We start from the raw sequence: 21,324 nt of genomic DNA on the forward strand, positions 1-21,324 counted from the left end.
GTGCCTCTATACAGTGTGCTTGCACATAGAGTTGCATCATAAGACCCAATCCCAGTGTTGGTGGGTCACTAACGTAGTAAATTATTGTTGAGACTTAGGTTTTAACTAACAAACAAGCAACATCTCAGGAGGTTTGATTTATATAATATATATTGAATCTGTGCAAGATGCAATATTTCCATTCTCCATACATACAAAGATGATACATAAGGGCAGAAATACTCAGCTTACACTTACTACTGTAAAAAGGTGTGAGTTGGATAAAAATATCTCCATTAGCTATGGGCTATTCCTGCAGTATTCTGAGCTTCTTGTTGACACGTCGTCGTCGTCGTCGTCGTCGTCGTCGTCATCGTCGTCATCGTCATCGTCGTCATCGTCAGCAGCAGCAGCAGCAGCAGCCAGTCATCATTCCTTCCATGAACAATGTCGCCCATAGCCAATTTGTAGTGGCTGTTCTTTTCAGGATGATCTTGATATAATGTCCACTGGCCTTTCTTGTTCTTTCCTTGTTAATTCCAACATAGAGGTTCCTTGCTTAGGTGTGCAGTTCCAAGTTTCCATCTTGTATATTCATAAAGTGTCTAGGCACCTCACATCAGTAACTCAAAATGGAGATGACACATTGATAAAATACTATTTTTTTCAGTTTTATTAACATATTTGACCTTAAGATAGCTAAATGTTTTCCAAATGCTTACCAGGTGAGTTCAGTGCACTGAAAGATTTCCAGTCTTATGCCTCCTATCATATTTACAAGTTGGCCAAAATAAATGCATTTCCTGAGAGTGCCCAGTGTGTGTTTTTGAACTGTTTGTTTCCTATCATGCTTCATTTATTAGGCATAACTTTTGTCTTGGTAAAGTTTGTGTTTGATTCCACTGCTTGGTAGTCTCAGATGAGATCTGATATCAATGTCTATAGTTCATCAAAATCATTTGTCAATGATACAATTTAATCTCTAAATCTCATTTTCTAATCCAGTCCTCTCAGCGTCAGCTGATTTAATTTGGAGACATTGCATTACCCTTCTTTTACCTTTGTGGATTTTCACCTTGTAACCACCTTGCAAGACACCATCTCTTCCATTCAACTGCTCTTCCAAGTCATTTACTGTTTCTGACAAAATAACAATGTCATCAGAAAATTCCAAAGTTTTTATTTCTTCTTTGTGACCTTTAATTTCGTCTCCAAATTTTTCTTTGATTTCCTTTACTGATTGCTCTATGTACAGAGTGAATATCAGGGATAGGCTACAACCCTGTCCAGTGCCTAGTCAACCACTGCTCCCCTTTCATGTACTTCAACTCTTATACTTGTCATGTGATTTCTATACAAGTTGCAAATTTTTCCATGCTATCTTCAAAATTTTGAACACAGTTTTCCAGTCAACACTGTCAAAAGCTTTGTCCAAGTTTACAAATGACATAAGCATAGATTTGCCTTTCCTTAATCTATCTTCTAAGAAAAGTCAAGGGTCTGTATTGCCTCACACATTCCTACATTTCTTTAGAATAAAAACTGATCTACCCAAGATTGGCTTCTGCTAGTTTTTTCCATTCTTCTGTAAATAATTTGCAACAGTATTTTGTAACCATGACTTATTAAACTGATAGTTTGGTATTATTCACACCTACCAGCACCTGCTTCCTTTGGGATTGGAATAATCACATTCTTCTTCAAATCTCAGGGTGTCTCACCTGTTTTGTATATTTCGCACACCAAGAGGAATAGTTCTGTCATAGCTGGCTCTCCCAAGCTCATCAGCAGTTTTGTTTCAGTATGATATCTGTGAGAAAATAAGTCTATAGTACATTTTAGCAAGGCTTCTGTATCCACCCTGTACACCACTGGCCATTAAAATTGCTACACCAAGAAGAAATGCAGATGATAAACGGGTATTCATTGGACAAATATATTATACTAGAACTGACATGTGATTACATTTTCACGCAGTTTGGGTGCGTAGATCCTGAGAAATCAGTACCCAGAACAACCATCTCTGGCCGTAATAACAGTCTTGATACGCCTGGGCACTGAGTCAAACACAGCTTGGATGGTGTGTACATGTACAGCATGTACAGCTGCTCATGCAGCTTCAACATGATACCACAGTTCATCAAGAGTAGTGACTGGCGTGTTGTGATGAGCCATTTGCTCGGCCACCATTGACCAGACTTTTTCAGTTGGTGAGAGATCTGGAGAATGTGCTGGCCAGGGCAGCAGTTGAACATTTTCTGTATCAAGAAAGGGCCGTACAGGACCTACAACATGCGGTCGTGCATTATCCTGCAGAAGTGTAGGGTTTTGCAGGGATCGAATGAAGGGCAGAGCCATGGGTTGTAACACATCTGAAATGTAACATCCACTGTTCAAAGTGCCGTCAATGTGCACAAGAGGTGACCGAGACATGTAACCAATGGCACCCCATACCATCACACCAGGTGATACGCCAATATGACGATGACGAATACGCGCTTCCAATGTGTATTCACGGTGATGTTGCCAAACACCAATGCATACATCATGATGTTGTAAACAGAACCTGGATTCATCCAAAAAAATGACGATTTGCCATTTGTTGACAAAGGTTCGTTGTTGAGTACACCATCACAGGCGCTCCTGTCTGTGACGAGGCACCAAGGGTAACAGCAGCCATGGTCTCCAAGCTGATAGTTCATGCTGCTGCAAATGTCATCAAACTGTTTGTACAGATGGTTATTGTCTTGCAAATGTCCCCATCTGTTGACTCAGGGATCGAGACGTGGCTGCACGATCCGTTACAGCCATGCGGATAAGATGCCTGTCATCTCGGCTGCTAGTGATACGGGGCAGTTGGGATCCAGCATGGCATTCTGTATTACCCTCCTGAACCCACTGATTCCATATTCTGCTAACAGTCATTGGATCTCGACCAAAGAGAGCAGCAATGTCGCGATACGATAAACCGCAATCGCGATAGACTACAATCCGACCTTTATCAAAGTCGGAAACATGATTGTACGCATTTCTCCTCCTTACATGAGGCATCACAACAACATTTCACCAGGCAATGAACTGCTGTTTGTGTATGAGAAATCGGTTGGAAACTTTCCTCATGTCAGCACGCTGTAGGTGTCGCTACTGGCGCCAACCTTGTGTGAATGCTCTGAAAAGCTAACCATTTTCACATCACAGAATCATCTTCCTGTCGGTTAAATTTCGCGTCTGTAGCACATCATCTTCATAGTGTAGCAATTTTAATGGCCAGTAGAGTAGGCATTTCCTTTATTAAGAATATATTTGTATTTATTTTTGAGCAAATCTTATCAATGTGGTTTTCCCACATCAGATGTTTGTTCACCTCTGTCCTCAGAAATCTATTATAGTCCACTGCCTCTAGAACTGCATCCCCAATGCTTAGAATACAATCCTCTGAGTTGTCCATTCTGTTTGTTTAAATTTTGTACTTGTTATTTTCCTCCTGTTCATTAATGGATTATTTTCTGTATAATATCTTTCTGACATGTGCATGTTCTCAGTGGCTCTTTTCTCCAGATCCTTTACTGAGTTGCTATATACCAGTAATGTTGTGTTGTCAGCATAAATAACCAGCTTTCCAATTATTGCAATGGGTATGATATTTATATATGAAATAAAGCACAGAGATCCTAGTACTGAACTCTGAAATACTTCATGGTTTGTCTACGTAATATGAAAGTAGACATTTTTTAAGTATTTCCATATTTATTTTTTACTTGCATGCAGTGCTACCTGTTTTCAACAAATATCCTTATAATGTCCACAGCTGTTCTACTGGTGATGTGAGAGATGTCAGTACAACAGGCTTTGGTTTTCCTGATACAATACTGTGGAATACTATCCAAATCTTATTGCACAGAAGAGTATGGGATTAAAGTCCATCTTTTTGTACTTGCAAAAACTCTACCTTTCTTCTTACTGGTTTCATAGTAGTATAATTTAAGTTTGTATCCATTAGGATGTACCAGTTCAATTTCAATGATTTCCATGTAATGTAGTGATTTGCACAACACACCTTCTGACATTCCCCCAGCACTTTCATTTTCCTGTGCGGAACTTCACATTTTGTGGACCTTATACTGACCACTAAATTTATGGATACTTTTTCCATTTTATCTTCATCATTGTATAAATGAATTTATCTTTCATTCACAGTTTAATGGAAATCATAAGAGAAGAAATATTCACTTACCTAAGTCAGTTACAGTAATAACTTCTTGGATTTCCTTTGTCATGTGTGGTAGGCCAATTGTACATGTCCAGATTCCTAAATGTAGTTTTGCTACTGGAGACAGTAAAATTTTGCACGAGGTCAATATTCCAGTTGAAATTTCTGGCCTTGGTCCTTGAAACACACAATAATCTTTGCTAACGTTGTCTCCACAGGTAAGAGTTAGGTTGCTTCCCAGTTGCACTTCAACTACTTTTGAAGTATTTTTCATTTCTGTGGAAGCTGAGGAAGAGAAATAATTCAACCATAAAGAAGAAGTCAAATGAAACTATATGGTTCCAGAGACTTTTTCAAGTTTCAAACATCTTTGATGTATATATGTGGACTGAAGCACAGAATGAAAATTAGTACCAAGGCTGGGATTGAAACGCAGGTCTTCTGCTCACTAGGCAGATGTGATAACCACTACCCCGCACTGGCTCAATGGCTTTGCACAACTGCATGGACTACCCTAACATGCCTCACTCAGTCCAACTTCCCATTCATGCCTCAACCCACTTTGTATGGCCCCAACTTTGAACAGCATTGCAGAGGTTCTCCAACTGTATTGGAATAACATATCAGCACCAAACAAAACATTCTGTTGAGGTACTATTCCAATACAGGTACAGTGTGTAAACTTTTAGATGGCAGACCTCTCCCTAGTCCTGAATCGGTAGAAGTCGGTAAACGTCGGGAGGCCTCTTCTGTTCTGCGTGTTTTTGTTGTGCAGTTGTGCTAAACATTATCAAAATGAGTGAAGAGGCAGTTGCTGGCCCATCTCGGGAGTCGCCAACAACCCCTACCGGTAGGCCTACGGTTAGAAGGAAACCAGTATTACATAGCAATGCTCGCAAAATTATATTGCATGTGATTGAATGCTGTGAAAGGAAAAGGGAGCAGAAAAAATGCTTCACCCCATTTACAAATCTTCAGTGAGAGCTGCTACATACACAGGACAAAGCATGCGTAGCATTGGAAGATTCAAACAGTTTTCTAAGAATCATCCTGGCGTATCACCACGAACGCCTGGCAAGAAAAGGTGAATTTCCATTTCAGATATTTTGTTCGCGATCACTATGAAGGAGCCCCCTATTTCGTCTGAATTACCTTATATTTCATTTTTCCTTGCTACCATATTGCTTTATATGGAAACACCACTAGTTACTGTATTAGTTTGAAACATATTCATTTTACAGTACATTTCCAAATTTAAAAAAATACATGAAGTGCAGAAGAAATTTTCTTATAAATATTTCTTGCTTTTAAGTTAGGAAAAGAAGTGGAGAAATTGAAGTAATGATTGATGATTTCAACCAGCGTGTTATTCGCGACACGATAGCGGAAATTTATTCAGTGTGGAAGATTGTGCCGAGTCTGCGAACACTGCGTCCAGTTCGGAGAACAACTCACCTAAACTTCACTGCAATTGGATGGATGATTTGTGAGCGCATAGTAGACAAACATATATACATAGATTTTAATGTACATGATGATTTCAGTTTCGTTTACGAACATCATTTAAAACGAGTTTTACTTCCAAGCCTTTCGTCTGCTTTCGTGTAAGCATGACGCGCAATTTGTAGTACCAGTACTGCAAGTGGTAGGCGTGCCTAGTCTCTCCTCCCTCCCTCCCCCCCCCCCCCCCAAACGGATCCTCCCCCCTGGCCAGCCAATGCTTGCTTCCTCCTCTCCCCGCAATCCCCTCATAACACTGCCGTCTTACAGTTAACACACTGTAGAGAGCCTCTGCAATGCTGTTTGAGTTCAGGGGCAATATCAAGTGGGCTGAGAAATGAATGGGAATTTGGATTGAGGAGTGAGGTGTCCTAGGATAGTCAATGGAGTTGCAAAGCCACTGTGTCATGGAGGCTTAGTGGGTAGAACATCAGCCTAATGAGTAGGAGACTCAGGTTTAAATCCCAGCCTTGGTACAAATTTTAATTCATCACTTCAGCCTGCATATATACATAGATTACTTCAGCCTGCATATATACATAGATCACTTCAGCCTGCATATATACATAGTAAAAGAACTAGTATAGTTTAAATTTCAATTGACTTAACAGAAGTTAAATTACACATAGTGTTAAAAAACAATGCATAAATATGTTTCCCTCATAAATCAACAAACATTTACAATGGAAATGTTGCATGCAAAAAACAAATTGTTTTACTGCACAAAACATCCACTCACAGTTAAAATCAAATAACATATATAGTAGGAGCCCAAGTGTTGCCTCCACATGAAGCCAGCCTTCAGGAGAGATTACTTTTTATTTATTTTTATTTTTATTTATTTATTTATTTATTTATTTTAAGATTTCAAACTTTTTCAAGACATTCAAACATTTTTACAAAACTTTTACACCTATTTTACAAGAGCTTAACTTAAATTAAATGCTCTGCAGGTGAACGAAAAAAAAATGGCTCTGAGCACTATGGAACTTAATTGCTGAGGTCATCAGTCCCCTAGAACTTAGAACTACTTAAACCTAACTAACCTAAGGACATCACACATATCCATGCCCGAGGCAGGATTCAAACCTGCGACCGTAGCGGTTGCGCGGTTCCAGACTGTAGTGCCTAGAACTGCTCGGCCACACCGGCCGGCTCTGCAGGTGAACATAGTACACTAAAAAGTATGCATTTTATTAATATATATTTTAGCTAGAACCTTGTGCATGTAAATTATTTAGGTCTTGCTTACATACACACACACACACACACACACACACACACACACAGATATATATATATATATATATATATATATATATATATATATATATATATATATATATATATACACAAACATGATGTGACTTACCAAATGAAAGTGCTGGCAGGTTGACAGACAGACAAACGAACACAAACATAACATACACACAAAATTCAAGCTTTCGCAACAAACTGTTGCCTCATCAGGAAAGAGGGAAGGAGAGGGAAAGACGAAAGGATGTGGGTTTTAAGGGAGAGGGAAAGGAGTCATTCCAGTCCCGGGAGTGGAAAGACTTACCTTAGGGGGAAAAAGGGACGGGTATACACTCGCGCACACACACACACATATCCATCCACACATACACAGACACAAGCAGACAAGCAGAAATATGTGTGTGTGTGCGCGCGCGAGTGTATACCTGTCCCTTTTTCCCCCTAAGGTAAGTCTTTCCACTCCCGGGACTGGAATGACTCCTTTCCCTCTCCTTCCCTCTTTCCTGATGAGGCAACAGTTTGTTGCAAAAGCTTGAATTTTGTGTGTATGTTTGTGTTCGTTTGTCTGTCTGTCGACCTGCCAGCACTTTCATTTGGTAAATCACATCATCTTTGTTTTTAGGTATATTTTTCCTTCGTGGAATGTTTCCTTCTATTATAACTATATATATATATATATATATATATATATATATATATATATATCCAAAAAGAAAGATGATGAGACTTACCAAACAAAAGCGCTGGCAGGTCGATAGACACACAAACAAACACAAACATACACACAAAACTCTAGCCCCCGCAACCAACGGCCGCACCGTCAGGAAAGAGGGAAGGACAGGGAAAGACAAAAGGATTTGGGTTTTAAGGGAGAGGGTAAGGAGTCATTCCAATCCCAGGAGCGGAAAGACTTACCTTAGGGGGAAAAAAGAAAAAAGGACAGGTATACACTCGCGCGCGCGCGCACACACACACACACACACACACACACACACACACACACACACACACACACACATATCCATCCGCATATACACAGACACAAGCAGACTTTACAAATGTCTGCTTGTGTCTGTGTATATGCGGATTATGCGGATGGATGTGTGTGTGTGTGTGTGTGTGCGTGCGCGCGCGCGCGAGTGTATACCTGTCCTTTTTTCCTCCTAAGGTAAGTCTTTCCGCTCCCAGGATTGGAATGACTCCTTACCCTCTCCCTTAAAACCCAAATCCTTTTGTCTTTCCCTGTCCTTCCCTCTTTCCTGACGGGGCGGCCGTTGGTTGCGGGGGCTAGAGTTTTGTGTGTATGTTTGTGTGTCTATCGACCTGCCAGTGCTTTTGGCAAATGAAAGTGCTGGTAGGTCGACAGACACACAAACGAACACAAACATACACACAAAATTCAAGCTTTCGCAACAAACTGTTGCCTCATCAGGAAAGAGGGAAGGAGAGGGAAAGACGAAAGGATGTGGGTTTTAAGGGAGAGGGTAAGGAGTCATTCCAGTCCTGGGAGCGGAAAGACTTACCTTAGGGGGAAAAAAGGACGGGTATACACTCGCGCGCACACACACACACACACATATCCATCCACACATATACAGACACAAGCCATATATATATATATATATATATATATATATATATATATATATATATATATATATATATAGAGAGAGAGAGAGAGAGAGAGAGAGAGAGAGAATTTTTCAATGTCCAGTGACCATTTGTCTCTGCCTAGTCAGGCTCAGCTGCCACCTGTGACACTCCGGCTTAGGAGTAAGGAGCAAGTTACTTATTTAGCTTTTTCTGTCTGTCTTAGCTTAATTCTTAAATTTCTTGTGTGCTTTTGAATTTAAGAGGTGTAATCTTGCATTTTAGTAACTGTAAAGTGTAGATTCATGCAGTCTGCATCACAGTTGTCATCTCTTTTGAACATCCAGCTACACAACTCAGTAAGGTATCAGCCATTGTTGGTGACACTTCAGGAGGGTAGCGAGTTGCATATTTCACTTTCTCTGTGTGCTTTTATAGTTCATTCTTAAGTTGGTAGTAGTAGGATGGACAGGATGTGTTCACGCTGTCTGCAGATGCAGGAGGAGCTAGCCACAGTTTTTCAACAGCTGCAGAAGCTTTTGGCCACAGTTAGCTATGTTCAGGCTGTTGCCTTTATGTGCAGTGGTGGCAGAAAATATGCTACACTGCATAGGACACCTCAGGTGTTGCTTGTTTTTCTCACAGGCTCTGCTGCTCGGGCAACTTACAGTGCACTTGATGTGGGCATCTGCCCTCACCACACAGTGAATGGAGATTGAGAATGGATCCGCATCACTTGTGGTAGGGAGTCAAAACAGATGTTGGCCAGCTGGTCTCAGCTATCCACCGTGTGAGTGTACAGGTGGCTGCTCCTTCAGCAAAATCCCAGCAGACACACAGGAGAAGAGGTTAACTTGTTACTGGGAGTTTCAACTTTGCCTGCATTATGGAACTCCATTTAGGGTGAGGAAGAAATCCAACATGTGCTCAGCATGTTTGCTGGAGGGATCTCATCTGAAAACTGAGATGTGGAGGAGGCCCTACCTGCAGCTATCATGTGTGCAGGGTGCAGCTGTCTGCAAATTGTGGTTCACATCTGTTCTTGAGTTCTGTCCTCAGTTCGTAAGAACAGCTGGTGGAGATGATGAAAACTGCTGGTCTGGTTCAAAGGGTGCATGTAGATTGAGAGCAATCTGCAGCATCATTCCCAGAATTGATTGGGGTCCTTTGGTTTGGAGCCAAGCGGAAGGTCTCTACCAAAGGCTCCATTGATTCTGTGATGATCTTCACCACAGATTTATGGACCCACGTAGTGGGGTGGAGAATTGTGTGACTGCATTTGATAGGTCAGGGTGCACTACACAAACAAAGCAGATGCTTGGGTGGCAGAGTAACTGTGAAGTGCACATTGCAGACCATGTGCAAAGTAAAGAGACTTCAGCTGTCAAAATTTTAACAATAAACTGTTGAATTAATCATAAAAAAATTTCTGAAATATTTAGTTAGGCAAGCAATTTGTAACAAAGAGACAGATTAGATGCCATACTAGGGAAAGTATTCACTGCAGTCAAGAAAATTATTATGCCTATCAAGGCCAAAATTTATTTTGGCTGAGAAGTTATGTGGAAAAATGAAAGAGATCTAAGTAAACTCAAATTAATTATCAGATATCTTTAACAACTACCCAATTCTGCTGTGACAGTTTTAGAACCATTTAAAGAAAGTCTACATACAGTAGTGCAGAAATACCCAAATCATACAATATTATATGGAAGTGTCTTTAACCTACAAAGTAAGCCGACTTCAAACTGCAACAACATGCCAGACTTCACCTCAAAAATTATCCCACCTTCTGCTAAACTACCACAAGAGTGGTGTTGCCCTTCCTGTCCCTCCTGTCCCACTCCCTCTGCAGCTCCCTAAACAGCCACACTATCAACCACCACTCCTCTCCTACAAACGGAGCTTGGCCAACTGCCTTAACATCCCACAGCCTTCACCATTGCTTCCCAGACCAAGAATAACTCAAACACAAGAACCAGTCACAACAGTACAGTGTCCTTAACCTCTCATCTAAATCACTCTCCCCTCCTGAATTATCTGTATTATCTAAGGGTCTCACTTTCAGTCTTAAACCTGAATTTGATATGCTGCATTGGTGAAGGACCTACTTTTCACACATAATATCCAATAGAAATATCACTTTGCAACCCAATCCCAAAACCTATCCAACAGCAAACCAAACACTGATCCTGCCTTGAATAGTGAAGACCACAATCCCAACTTGATTCCCCACCACCGATTCAAAATCATCCCTTCCAAGAATAACTCGCATCCAGCATTGCTTCACAACCATTCCTCAGGTCCCTACAACATGACCCTAACCTATCCTCTGCAGAGCTCCTGGCTCTACGTTACCTAAAAGCTGATGACTCCATCATTATCCTCCCAGCAGACAAAGGATCTACCACTATAGTACTTGACCAGAAGGAGTACATTAGTTAAGATCTACACCAGCTCTGACACCTCTACATTTAGCACCTGCTAACAAGACCCCATCCCCCTGATTCAAACTAACCTGCAGTCCCTCCTTAAAACTACACAAGGACTAACATATCAATCCATAGAACTTCTCACCCCACCCAAACCATGTACCCCACCTTTTACCTTCTTCCTAAGATCCACAGACACAATCAGCCTGGTTGTCCTATAGTTGCTGGGTTCAAAGCTCCCACTGAACGTATATCTGCCTTCGTTGATCAAAACCTGCAACCCATAGTTCAAAGACTCCCCTCCAACATCAAAGATACCAACCACTTCCTAGATCATCTGAAATCCATGCCCATTCTGCTCCCACCACACACCTTGTTTGTCACCATTGATGCCACCTCCCTCTATGCCAACATCCCCCACATACATGGTCGGTCTGCTGCTGAACATACCCTCAGTCAGCACCCACCTGATTCCTATGACAGCCTTCCTATTCATCTAATCAATTTTATGCTTACCAACAACTACTTTGCCTTTGAGAGGCAAACATGCAAACAGATCAGGGGTACGGCCATGGGAACCAGGTTGGCTCTTTCCTATGCCTACCTTTTCATGGGTCACTTTGAGGGTGCTTTCCTGGGATCCATAAGTCTTCAAACCACAGTTTGGTTTAGATACATGATGACATCTTTACCATATGGACTTCTGGTGAGGCTGACCTGCTAAAATTCCTAGATTCTCGGAATACATTCTCCCAATAAGATTTCACATGGTCCTATTCTGAATCCTATGTCACTTTCCTTGATGTTGATCTCGTTTTCACCAAGGGCCAGTTACACACTTCTGTCCACATGAAACCTACCAACAACAGTACTTAAGTTCTGACAGTTGCCATCCTTTCCATGTCAAACACTCCCTCCCACACAACCTGGTATTTGTTCAGATGAAGACTCTTCACAGCAATACACAGCAATACGTCCCAGCCTTCACTACATGTAATTTACCCCACCAGCCTAATTAAAAAGCAGATTTCCCAGGCCATCACATCCAATCCTGGTACTGCTGATCCTTCCAAAAAAATAACTTTGGAACACACCATTGGTGACTCAGTACTACCTGGTATGGAATATGTTAATCAGCTACTTTGACAGGGCATTGACTTCCAAAAATCATGCCCTGAAATGAGATCCATTCTGTCTGAAATTTTTCCCACTGCACCTAGAATAGTTTTCTGTTGCCCTCCCAATCTCCATTATATTCTTGTTGGACCCAATGTTCCTTCTGCACCCATCTCCCAACCTTATGGATCCCACCTCTGTGACTATTCTGCTGCAAAACTTGTCCTATGCACCCTCCTACCACCACCAACACCAGCCCTTTAACTGGCAAAACATATACTATCAAAGGGAGACCCACCTGTTAAATGACACACATCATATACCAGCTGTTATGTAAACATTGTTCAACCATCTACATCTGCATGACTACCACCAAATTATCAATTAGGATGAACAAGCATAAGCAGAGGGTGTATACTGGCAACTCGCAATATCCTGTTGCAAGGCATGCTCTACAACATGACAATCATGACCTCAGTGCACATTTCACCACACGTGCCCTCTGGATTCTTCCCCCAGACACCAGTTTCTCAGAACTCCACAGGTGGGAACTAGCACTACAGCATGTCCTTGTTTCTTACCACCAACCTGACCATAATTTACGTTAATTTCTTCCATCTCAGCATTTCTTCACAGTAACTACTCTCTGCTTCTTTCTGTTTTAGTTTTCTACATCTTTCATTGTCTTACCTGTCTATTTTTCACTACTCCACTCCCCCTCTCTTTTGTACAATGCACTTAACTTTTCACTCTTATTAACTCATGCATTATGTTTAAGCAATAATCTGTGTTTGCATATTATCCTCTCTTCCACCTCTAAAATCTCAGGTTTTCAAATCTCATTCAATGCAGTCCCCAACAATCAGTCTTTCCTTCTCATCCCGGGCAGTAAGTCTTGCCTGACCTGCAGTTCTGGGTGACTTTCCTGAAATCTACCTCTTTTCCTAGACCTCTCCTGACATTTTCCTTCATCCCTCTTCCTTCCCTTTCAACACTTCTGTCAGAAGAAGGAGCCACTGTCTCCAAAACCTTGCCAATCACAACCATATTTTATGTGTGTGTTCTGCTGCCACTTGGTGAATAGATTTTTTTCTATCCAGTTAAATTATTTTGAAGTATAAACTGGGACATCTATGGACTGATTGCAGATGCTATGGACAGGCAGTCTTGTGAACTATTTTTGGACATGTTTTCTGAAAATAGTGTTGAGCAGATAGTTTGACAGTCCACATGCAATGGAAGTATTTATAGACCTTATAGCCACAAACATGTCAGACAACATTAGTGTCAGTATAGAGACAGGAATGTTATCTTAGTGATGAAGGTTACTAATGTCAATAAATCCATCAAGAAAGCTAAGAGAGCATTTTTGCTGGAAAATGCAGATAAGCAGCTGTTGGTTTCCCATTTAGGCAATGTACGGAGGTCATTTAGTTCCACTATGATGGAAATAGAGAAATTGTGGGCAAAGTTTAAATGAATTATAAACTGCACTCTGGAGAAATATGTACTAAGTGGATTAAAGATGGGAAAGGCCCACCATGGTTTAATAACAAAACTGGGAAATGCTAGGAAACAGAGACTGTTGGCCTCTTGGATTAAAAAAGAATGTGCAAATGATCAAAAGTTAGTGGAAATTCATGCATCTCTAAAAATATGGATGCATGAAGCATACAACTACCACAGTCATACCTTAGCAAAAAATCTTGCTGAGAACCTGAGAAAATTCTAATCCTATATAAAATTGATAATTGGGTTGAAGACTTCTTCACTTGTTGACCAATCCAATGTGGCAACAGAAGACAACAAAAGGAAAGCTGAAATTTTAAATTTTGCATTTAAGATATCATTCACACAGGAAGATCACACAAACATCCAATTCTCTGACTGTCACATAGACTCTTGTATGGAAGACATAGTACTAGGCATCACTGGCATACAGAAGCACCCATGAAGAGTTGAAAACAAATAAGTCAAGATCTTGGTAGAATCCCAACTCACTTTTGGCAATGTTCTCTTGCTTGCATTAATTGCAAATCACTCACCCAGCACAAAGTCTCAAGTGACTAGGAAGAAGAGCAGGTGATTCCTTCATACAGGGTGAGTCGCTACCTATTTCCACCTTGAGTAACTCTGAAAGTATGATACAAGCTGAAAAGTTTGTGGGACAAAATTTTCATAGGACAACAGGGGCCATAACATGACGTTGGTTTTCTGTTGCTAGGTGGGGCCGCTTCAGAGATATGAAGGTCAACTTTGTTTTTAAATAGGATGCTATAGTTTGGTACTTATTTTATGATAGCAGCTATTGAGATGAATCCAATGATGTGTAACAGTAAGGTCTTTGAAGATCAATGAGGGTCACAGAGGTGACATGAACGTGTTCGAAGTGATGACCATTTGTATCAATGCAGTGCTGCAATCTTCTTATCATGGATTAAGTGGTATTCCTTATCACTTTGGCACTTATTGAAGCACATGCTCCAACAGTTCTCTCCTGTATATCATGCAAATAGTATATATTTGCCAAATATGGCATAGCCATCTAACGTGCCATTGACATGTATACACCATTCAACCATTTCACAATACAACACTAATAGGAATGGTAAGAATAGTATCATTGAATCAAGTGAATGTCAATTATGTATTCCTTCCAATGTTGTTGTTGTTGTTGTTGTTGTTGTTGTTGGTGGTGGTGGTGGTGGTGGTGGTGGTGTGGTGTTGTTGTGGTCTTCAGTACAGAGACTGGTTTGATGCATCTCTCAATGCTACTCTATCCTGTGCAAACTCCTTCACCTCCCAGTACCTACTGCAACCTACATCCTTCTGAATCTGTTTAGTGTATTCATCTCTTGGTCTCCCTCTAGGATTTTTACCCTCCACACTACCCCTACAATACTAAATTGGTGGTCCCTTGATGCCTCAGAACACGTCCTACCAACTGGTCCCTTCTTCTAGTCAAGTTGTGCCACAAATTTCTCTCCTCAGCAATTCTATTCAATACCTCCTCATTAGTTATGTGATCTACCCATCTAATCTTCTGTAGCACCACATTTTGAAAGCTTCTATTCTCTTCTTGTCCAAACTAGTTATTGTCCTTGTTTCACTTCCATACATGGCTACACTCCATACAAATACTTTCAGAAACAGCTTCCTGACACTTAAATCTATACTCGATGTTAACAAATTTCTCTTCTTCAGAAACACTTTCATGACCATTGCCAGTCTACATTTTATATCCTCTCTACCTCGACCATCATCAGTTATTTTGCTCCCCAAATAGCAAAACTCCTTTACTACTTTAAGTGTCTCATTTCCTAATCTAATTCCCTCAGCATCACCCGACTTAATTCGACTACATTCCATTATCCTCGTTTTGCTTTTGTTGATGTTCATCTTATATCCTCCTTTCAAGACACTGTCCATTACGTTCAACTGCTCTTCCAAGTCCTTTGCTCTCTCTGACAGAATTACAATGTCATCAGCGAATATAAAAGTTTTTATTTCTTCTCCATGGATTTTAATACCTACTCCAAATTTTTCTTTTGTTTCCTTTATTGCTTGCTCAATATACAGATTGAGTAACATTACGTATAGGCTACAACCCTGTCTCACTCCCTTCCCAACCATTGCTTCCTTTCATGCCCCTTGACTCTTATAACTTCCATCCGGTTTCTGTACTAATTGTAAATAGCCTTTCACTCCCCGTCTTTTTAAATTTTCAAACCTACCTGCCCAATTAAGGGACATGACATTCCACACTCCAATCCATAGAACGCCAGTTTTCTTTCTCCTTCCAATAACAAGTCAATATGCTTCTCATTTACGGATAATGCCACCGTAATTCAGTGAAAGCTAGAGACATACGCTGAAAAATACCCTCCACGTACTCACCCTACATGTCGTACATTTAAATATGTGTATGATAAATTCAGAACAAGTGGATCTTTAACACATCAGAAACATATCAGGCAAAGGAAAGTTACTAATGAGGAAATGGAAATTGGTACTCTTGCCACAAAGGTTTGAGATCCTTACGTTAGTTCGTGTCAAATTGCAAGGGAATATGGCATGAGCCAGACAGTGTTGTTCGTGTTCTGCATCACCTAAATATCATCCTTACCATATTAGTCTCCACCAAGAATTAACTGATATGGGCTGTATGCATCACACTGAATTCTGCCAATGGGCTCAACTTCAGATTCACAGGGATGACACATTTATTAATTTGATTTTATTTACTGATGAGGCTACATTCACGAACCATATAAATGTTAATTTGCATAACATGCATTATTGGACAACTGAAAATCCATGTTGGCTGTGGCAAGTTGCACACAAAAACCATGGAAATCTTAATGGTAGGAAGTACACATGTTGCTGCAAGAAACGTGAGATCTGTTATCAGAAGAAATACCTTTAGGAACAGGTAACAGAATGTGGTATCAACACAGTAGGTGTCCAGCACTTTTTTCACTGATGGGTAGAAATGAGTTGCAGAGACAACTCCCAAATCTTTGGTTTGGATGTGGAGGAGATGTGTCGTGGCTGGCTTGTTCACCAGACTTGATGCCTATGGATTTTTTCTTGTGGGGATTCGTAAAATACATTGTTTATTAAGACATTCCAAATACACTTGAGGATATGCGAGAGAGAATTGCCAGAGCATGTGCTTTGATAAGTGCCAATGTGATAAGGAATGCCACTCAATCCATGAAAAGAAGATTGCAGCACTACATTGATACCAATGGTAATCACTTCGAACACCTTCTGTAAATCGATGCTCATGCCACCTTTGTGACCTTCGTTGACCTTCAAAGACCTTACTGTTATGCATCATTGGATTTGTGTTGATAGCCCCTATCAGAAAATAAGCACCAAACTATAGCATCCCATTTAGAAAAACAAAGTTGACCTTCATACCTCTAAAGTGATCCCACCTACCAACAAAAAGCCATTGTCATATTATGGCCCACATTGTCCCATGCAACTTTTGTCCCACAAACTTTTCAGCTCCTATCACACTTTTGGAGTTATCCTAGGTGGAAATAGTTAGTGACCCACCCTGTATTAAAAAAAAAAAAAAAAAAAAACAGACCAGCAAAATTACAGACCAATATACTCAGCATTGGCTTATTGCAGAATTCTTGAACATGTTCTCAGTTCAAATATAATAAATTTCCTTGAGATGGAAAAGCTTCTGGCCATAAATGAACATTGACTTAGAAAGCATCAGTTGCATGAAAATCAGCTTGCCCTTTTCTCACATGATATCCTGCAAGCTATGAATGAAGGGCAACGGGCAGATTCCATATTTCTAGATTTCCGGAAAGCATGGTGCCCCACTGCAGATTATTAATGAAGGTACAAGCATACAGAACATGTACCCATATACAGGGGCTCTGACTTACAAAAAATATTAGGGGGGGGGGGGGGGGGGCATATCGGGGTCTTGCCCTGGGAAATTTTCTAAATTTTAGATGAAAAATAGTGAGCTTTAAAGTTTTTTTAAAGCATTTTAGATTCATATGATCAAAAAACTGGATTCTCCATAACTCAACACTCCGGGAAGCTCAACAAGCCTGAAACATTTTTTTGGCTTTGAAAAAAGAAACAAAACATAAAAATTGCATGGTATTTTCATAAAAAACTAATTAAACTTACAGTAATAATCATGCTTATAAACTATTACAGAACAGTGAATATATAGCTCTGAAAAGACTGAAATTATATTTAAATAAATCTTAAACTATCATTAAAAGAATAAAACATAAAATATTGCTGTCACACAGTAATAGCACTTTGATTAATAAATGAAATAGCTAATTTAAGCTTACTTTGAATAAGGCTCAGGGTTCATTAAATAAAAACAATATCCGAAAGTTAATGCTTCAATACAGCTAATAAAGTTAAAACAGTATGCCTAATACTTTCAGTCAAAAAGTATGTAAATACTGGGTTTTAATTGGGTCTTACACCCTAAAAATATTTAAGTATTTGAAAATAATTAATACAGTACTATAGTAACATAGTAATACAGTACTAAACCAGTACTAATATTTTGAAACTGAAAATTTAACATTATGTATGTATTTAATTGTCTATTTTATAAAGATTTTTAATATTGCTCTAAATGGCATTATTAGGGCTATAGTGCTTTTAGAAAGGTGCAAACGTCGGCCGTCTGACTGGATTACTGAAAAAGTCATTTAAGACTGATCAGATATCCAATTAATCCAAAACATTTTGGCGGGCAGGAAGAACAGCCAAGTTGTTCAATTGCTTCTGTCCCATTGTTGATCGGAGATATGACTTGAGATGTCTAAGGGTGTTAAATGACTGTTCTGCTGTTGCTGTCATAATTGGAACTATTTGGAGAAGCTTAATGCACTTCACTACTTCACCTAACATTTCTCCAACTTGAGGCTCTTGTGTACTGTACTTTCTTACATCACGCATGTTTTTTAAGACCGGTTGGTTTTTATTAGCAATATCGGCTAACATATTCAAGTTTAAGCACGGCCTCTCAATGTCTAGGTCAATTTTGAAAACTTCAGTTGATTTTTCCACATTTGTTTCACCTGTGTTTGCTAAAAGCAAGCACTCTTGTTCAACTGCAATGACCTGTGTGAGTCCAGTTGAAGCAAACTGCTCACTAATGCAAGATTGCACTGTTTCACAAACTTCAATGTAAATAGCTTTGTAATATTCTTTGGGATTTTGAAAGTGTGGGGTGAGCTGGCTTCATTGTTTTCATACTTCTTTGGTATACTTCAATTCTGAGGAAGCAAAGGATCATCAACTTGTGAAGGTTTTGCTTTTAAACACAATTCCCAAAAGTGTTCAAAACTATCATGTTTTGCATTCATATACAAATCAAGCCCTCATATATTTTTTCTGTATCAACAACACTTAGATGAGGGCATTGAATTTTTTCATTGACATCCTATATTGTGTTCACTGCATGGCAATAAAGACATAAAAAGAAATAAGCCTTGAATTGTAACATTGACTCAAGGTAGCCTGCAAATTTGTAACCCACCTCTGGTTTGTCCTCTGTAGAAAATGTTTCAAAAAGCTCTAGATGTTCTTCAAAGTTTTTCGATATTCTCAAGATACTAGAAGCTCACATAGTCCATCAAGTCAGGCAAAGGGGTCATAGACCAGCTTGGTCATTGGCAATCACACAGCGTATGCTTCTGAAAAGTTTCATCCTTTTTTTGGATTTTCTTATGGTGTTTATTAAGTCCTTGGCTAAAGCCATAATATCCCTCATAAACGTAAGATGGTGGAGACTGTCTACAACTACCAAGTCTAAACTGTGAGCAGTGCAGTGTACATAATGTGATTTTGGTTGCATATCCAAAACTAACTTTTTTAGTCCTTTGAACTTACCTCTCATATTCGAGGCACCATCACAGCACTGTCCTCTTAAGTTATCCATTGACAAATTAAGATGAGCAAAAACGTCTTTTAAAATACTAAACAGAGTTTGTGATTCAGTATTGGGGGGTCTTGTATAAGCCAATAAAATCTTCATTGTTGGTTGGTTTGTGGGGATTAAAGGGACCAGACTGCGACGATCATCGGTCCCTTTTTCCAAAAAATTAAAACCGCCCAAAGGGAATAAAAACGAACAGCAGGAAAGACGTCAGATGACACGGGACATAAAAGACTCCGACAGAGATAAGACAAAACGAAATAAAATCACACAGAGTGTGACGGTGGTTGGCCGACCACAGGAACATAAAAAGGAAAAACCAACCACCGAGAACACATTAAAAACTCAGTTTAAAACTGTAGGCTAAAGGCCAGAATCAACACAAAACAATAAAATAAAACATAAACACTCAGATGAAATGATAAAAAACCCCTGCCTGAATAAAACGTAAAACTAAGTCAGCCGTAGCAGAGTCATCTGTTAAAAGGGCAGGGATCGTGTCAGGCAGTGCGAACGACTGCCTGAGCACAGCTAAAAGTGGACAGTCCAATAAAATGTGGACCACTGTCAAAACGGAGCCGCAGCGACATAAAGGTGGGGCCTCACATCGCAAGAGGTGGCCGTGCATCATCCATGTGTGCCCAATGTGCAGCCGGCAGAGGACAACAGACTCCTTGCGGGAGACCCGCATGGACGACCACTACACTGTCGTCGTCACCTTGATTGGACAGAGTTTGTTGGGCGTGGACAGATTGCGCCATTCAGCATCCCAAACTGAAAGAACTTTGCGGCGTAAGACTGCCTGCAAATCAGTCTCCGGAAGGCCAATCTCCAGAGATGATTTACTAGTGGCCTCTTTCCCCAGGTGGTCAACATTCTCATTGCCAGGTATCCCAACATTGCCTGGGGTCCACAAGAAGACCACAGAGCGGCCGCAACGTGCAAGAGTATGCAGGGACTCATGGATAGCCATCACCAGACAGGAGCGAGGGAAACACTGGTCGAGAGCTCGTAAACCGATCAGGGAATCGCTACAGATAACGAAGGACTCACCTGAGCAGGAGCGGATATACACTAGGGCATGGAAGATGGCAACCAGCTCAGCAGTGTAAACACTGCAGCCATCCGGCAAGGAACATTGTTCGGAATGGTCCCCTAGAGTTAACGCATACCCGACACGACCAGCAACCATCGAACCGTCAGTGTAAACAATGCCAGAGCCCTGATACGTGGCCAAGATGGAATAAAAGCGGCGGCGGAAGGCCTCTGGAGGGACTGAGTCTTTCGGGCCATGTGCCAAGTCGAGCCAAAGGCAAGGGCAAGGGCAAGGAACACACCACGGGGGTGTACGCAGAGGTGCCCGGAAAGGAGGTGGAACAGTGAAAACCCTAATCCCAGAGAGAAGCTCTTTGACGCGTACTGCGATTGGACAACCCGACCAGGGCCGACGTTCTGGCAGATGGACGACTGACTGTGGTAACAGGACACGGTAATTTGGATGCCTGGGCAAGCTAAAAACATGGGGAGCATAAGCAGCCAGTAATTGTTGGCGTCGTAACCACAGTGGAGGGACACCTGCCTCCACTAGTATGCTGTCCACAGGGCTGGTGCGGAAAGCACCAGTGGCAAGGCGTATCCCGCTGTGGAGAATTGGGTCCAGCACCCGCAACACAGATGGGGATGCTGAGCCATAAGCCAGGCTCCCATAATCCAGACGGGACTGGATTAACGCCTGGTAGAGCCGCAACGGGGTAGATCGGTCGGCGCCCCAGTGAGTGTGGCTCAAGCGTCTCAGA

The 21,324-nt window shown here is 40.8% G+C and overlaps 1 protein-coding gene across 1 annotated transcript in view; it reads right to left on the minus strand.

Moving 5' to 3' along the window:
- Positions 1 to 21,324, minus strand: part of LOC126176557 (uncharacterized) — a 167,494-nt gene that overhangs the window by 49,685 nt on the left and 96,485 nt on the right. Inside the window, exon 7 of the mRNA XM_049923717.1 lies at positions 4,214 to 4,474. Within this exon, the coding sequence (XP_049779674.1) occupies positions 4,214 to 4,474 (261 nt within the window). The remainder of the gene's footprint in view (positions 1 to 4,213; positions 4,475 to 21,324) is intronic.

Source organism: Schistocerca cancellata, chromosome 3 (genome assembly GCF_023864275.1).
Source record: "Schistocerca cancellata isolate TAMUIC-IGC-003103 chromosome 3, iqSchCanc2.1, whole genome shotgun sequence".
NCBI classification, from domain to species: Eukaryota; Metazoa; Arthropoda; class Insecta; order Orthoptera; family Acrididae; genus Schistocerca; species Schistocerca cancellata.